The 3,267-nt window shown below is 41.0% G+C and overlaps 1 protein-coding gene across 1 annotated transcript; it reads left to right on the top strand.

Annotated features, from left to right (window-relative positions):
* Positions 1–2,274: 2,274 nt before the first annotated feature.
* LOC145065265 (uncharacterized) lies at positions 2,275–3,009 on the top strand. The gene has a single exon (XM_079012394.1). The coding sequence runs from the start codon at positions 2,275–2,277 to the stop codon at positions 3,007–3,009; it is 735 nt and encodes a 244-aa protein (XP_078868520.1).
* Positions 3,010–3,267: the final 258 nt, after the last annotated feature.

The following is a 3,267-nucleotide window of genomic DNA, read 5'->3' as shown; positions in this document are numbered from 1 at the left end:
GCTGATACTCCTTTGGCTGCTGACTGGCAATTCCAGAACTGCTAACCCTTCGGCTTCCCGAACTACCAATACCAAACATCACTTAGTCCATTACAATAATCATTCTTAGGGTAAAATGACCATTCTACCCCTCGTCCAACTTGGTCCATAACTAAGACCCAAACCATAATAAAAAAAAGGCCCAACACTAGGTGAGCTTCCCAAGCCCACTAGTGGCCCACTAATGGCCCAATTTGCTAAATTGGCCCAGTCCCTTTAATGGTCCTTACCCTAAGCCCAAACATTTCCTTAGCCCATAATCTGACTTCTGATGGCCCACTAAGGCCCAAGAACCCACAGCATGGCCCAAAATGCAAAGCCCAAATTGATAGAGTACGCGGGGCATACATTCACGTGCGTCAAGCGTACTAGCCAATGGTGTGTACGTTGGGTGTACCTGCATGTATGCTCAGCGTAGTCCCCCTGTTAAGTCATTTACCCATTAGGTGCTTAATACTCTACTCCAGAAGCTACAAACACAGATCCAAGTCCTTTTCCGTGTCTTAATCCATAAAGTCACTAACTTGGTGACTTTACTTGGCCCTAACAAGCCCAAACTCCCAAAATGATATTCCGCTTCCATAAAGAGGGCTAGATCTTATGCATGAACCCATTAAGACATTCAATTTAGAGACTGTACTACTTATGGGACCCTTTTAGCTCTGAGGGTGGCAACCCTAAGCTTACAAACGAGATTTCGTCATAAAGGTCCATTCTTGGGATCAAAATGACTCCAAAACCACACTACACTAGATCCAAGCATTTCTTAAGTAAAGTTATGAACTTTATACCTCAAAAGAGTTCCAAATGATGATGTTTCCAGATATATGAGCTCCAACTTCCCAAGTTCTTCCTTGCTAACTTCCTCTTTTCTTCTTTCAAGCTTACACCACCAAAATGAGCTTCTTGAAGTCAAAATCACCCAAGGATGAAGAGATGAGGCGTTTGAGGGTTTCTCTGAGGTTGGGGGACAGATAAGGAGGCTAGGGTTTGAGCCATTATGTTCTTTATATAGTGGCTCACCCTAAAAGTTAGGGTTTCTGGACACTGGACATACGTTGGGTGTATGCCAAAAACACCCGCAACCTTATGACCTTATACATTGGGCGTACTCGCGCGCTTACCACCTTGCATGCATGGTCCTTCTTTGTCATCTATTTGCATTAAGGGCCAATAACGTTAATAACTTCAAAGTGTCATAACTCCTTCATTCCAAGTCCGCTTCCGACGAACTTTATATCCACGAAAAGGTGGCGAGAAGCCCTACGCTTCTAGCGACACACCCCGGCCCAAAACCTCTCGAATAAAAACTTAAAACCCATAAAACACCAAAACGCCCCGATCCCTTGCCTCTGAAATCCATAAACGGATACTTTCAGAACCTAGGTGTTACAATATATATATATATATATATATATATATATATATATATATATATATATATATATAAGTATAATATGAGTCAGTCTTACCATTAGTAGGCCTCATTCACGAAGCTGATCTATAAGGTGGTATAAGGAAACTGCCTATAAAATAGAGGTTGAATGGATGTCCACTCTCACCAACCGTTTCCTTGATTGGTGGAGGATCGTTAGCCGAACGGGTTGGATAGTAATTAAATCCTCATTAATAATTATAATGATAAATATAAAGTAACTAAATGTTTTTCATAAATTCCGAATCTTAGTTACTCTAAGAAAAATGTGAAAATGATGCTAGTCCATAAAGTTACACTTTGCACATTGCCAAGTCGTTAGTGGTGTGTGTGTGGTTAACCGGCACACTAACTTGGACTAACAAGGGTGGCAATTGGTAGCTTGTAAATTATCATAGATCAATGGAGCGTGTGTGGTTAACCGACACATTGATTAGGTGGTAAATGACATCGAGAGTACCAAGCTTTTGCATGGTTATTCACAATTTGTTTGTGATCCTTGGTATCCCAGTCACAAACTTGAAGGGCATAATCGAGATTAAACATGCCATTAAAAAGTTCAATGAATCTCAAAAGAATCTAGGAATTTCATTTCATTTAAAACCTCATCCTTTATTTCGTTTTTCGTGGTGGAATTGGTAAATCGTCATTTACCTACCTTCAAATAATTTACAATTAGATTACAACATCCCTCTTCCGAATTGTGAATTATTGTGTTGGGTCCTAGCCTTAATATTACATTTGGGTGTTATATTAAGGATTCCTTATCTAATCAGAACTTTGTCCTTTTTCTTTTGCAAATGTCTACAGCAAACAACGCTCCCGCTCCCTCCAAAAACAACTCCAACAACTCTTTCTCGCTCTTGAACATATGTGTGAGGATTACGTTTGATGGTTCCAACTTCAATGATTGGATTCAGAACATTCGTATGGCCTTGCATTACCAGGAAAAAGAATATATCCTCGATAAACCGTTGAATGCGATTGATGAATCAAAAGCTACTCCCGAAGAAATAGTTGAGTATGGGGTTCACTACAAGGATGCTACTAAATTGTCCTGTATTATGGTAGCCACTATGACTCCTGAGCTGCAGTGGTTCTACGAGGACTACCGCCCCTACGAGATGTGCAAGGACTTGATGGAAAAGTATCATCAAAGAGCACGTCAAGAAAGGTACGAGATAGTCACCTTATTCATCACCACCAAAATGGGGGATGGAGAGTTCATCACGAGCCCCTTGCAAAAAATGCAAAGATATGTGGATCGTCTCTTGAGGTTGAATGTGATCTTCGACGAAGAGTTGTCTATTGAGATACTCTTACACTCTTTACCTCCTTACTATGATCAGTTCAAGATGACTTATCACATGAGCAATGAGGAAGTCACATTAAGCAAGCTACAGTTCCAGCTAAGAACTGCTGACAATGGATTGAAGGGGAAAAGTGTTGAATCCACTCCCACTCCTGTTGTTGCTTCTGTCCTGGAAATTGTAAATGGTAAAGGGAAGAAGAGGAAAGTTCCCTCGAAGAACTAGAAGGAAAGTCCCATGATGGATCTTCTTCAAGTGGATTCAAATCAAAACCCGGTTCTGCCACTCCCTCCTCCGATCCTGAAGAAGCAACGTGCTTCTACTACCATGATAAGAGGCATTGGAAGAGAGGCTGCCCGATGTACTTGCAGGACATCAAGGATGGGAAGATAAAGCCCTCCTTTGCAGGTATTTATACTATTCTATGTAATAACTCATCACATGCTAGTTCTTGGGTCCTTGATACAAGATGTGGTTTTCATA

This window comes from Lactuca serriola, chromosome 1 (assembly GCF_051521515.1).
Source record: "Lactuca serriola cultivar US96UC23 chromosome 1, Lser_US96UC23_V15, whole genome shotgun sequence".
Lineage (NCBI taxonomy): Eukaryota > Viridiplantae > Streptophyta > Magnoliopsida > Asterales > Asteraceae > Lactuca > Lactuca serriola.
This window is presented reverse-complemented; position numbering and strand designations above follow the sequence as displayed.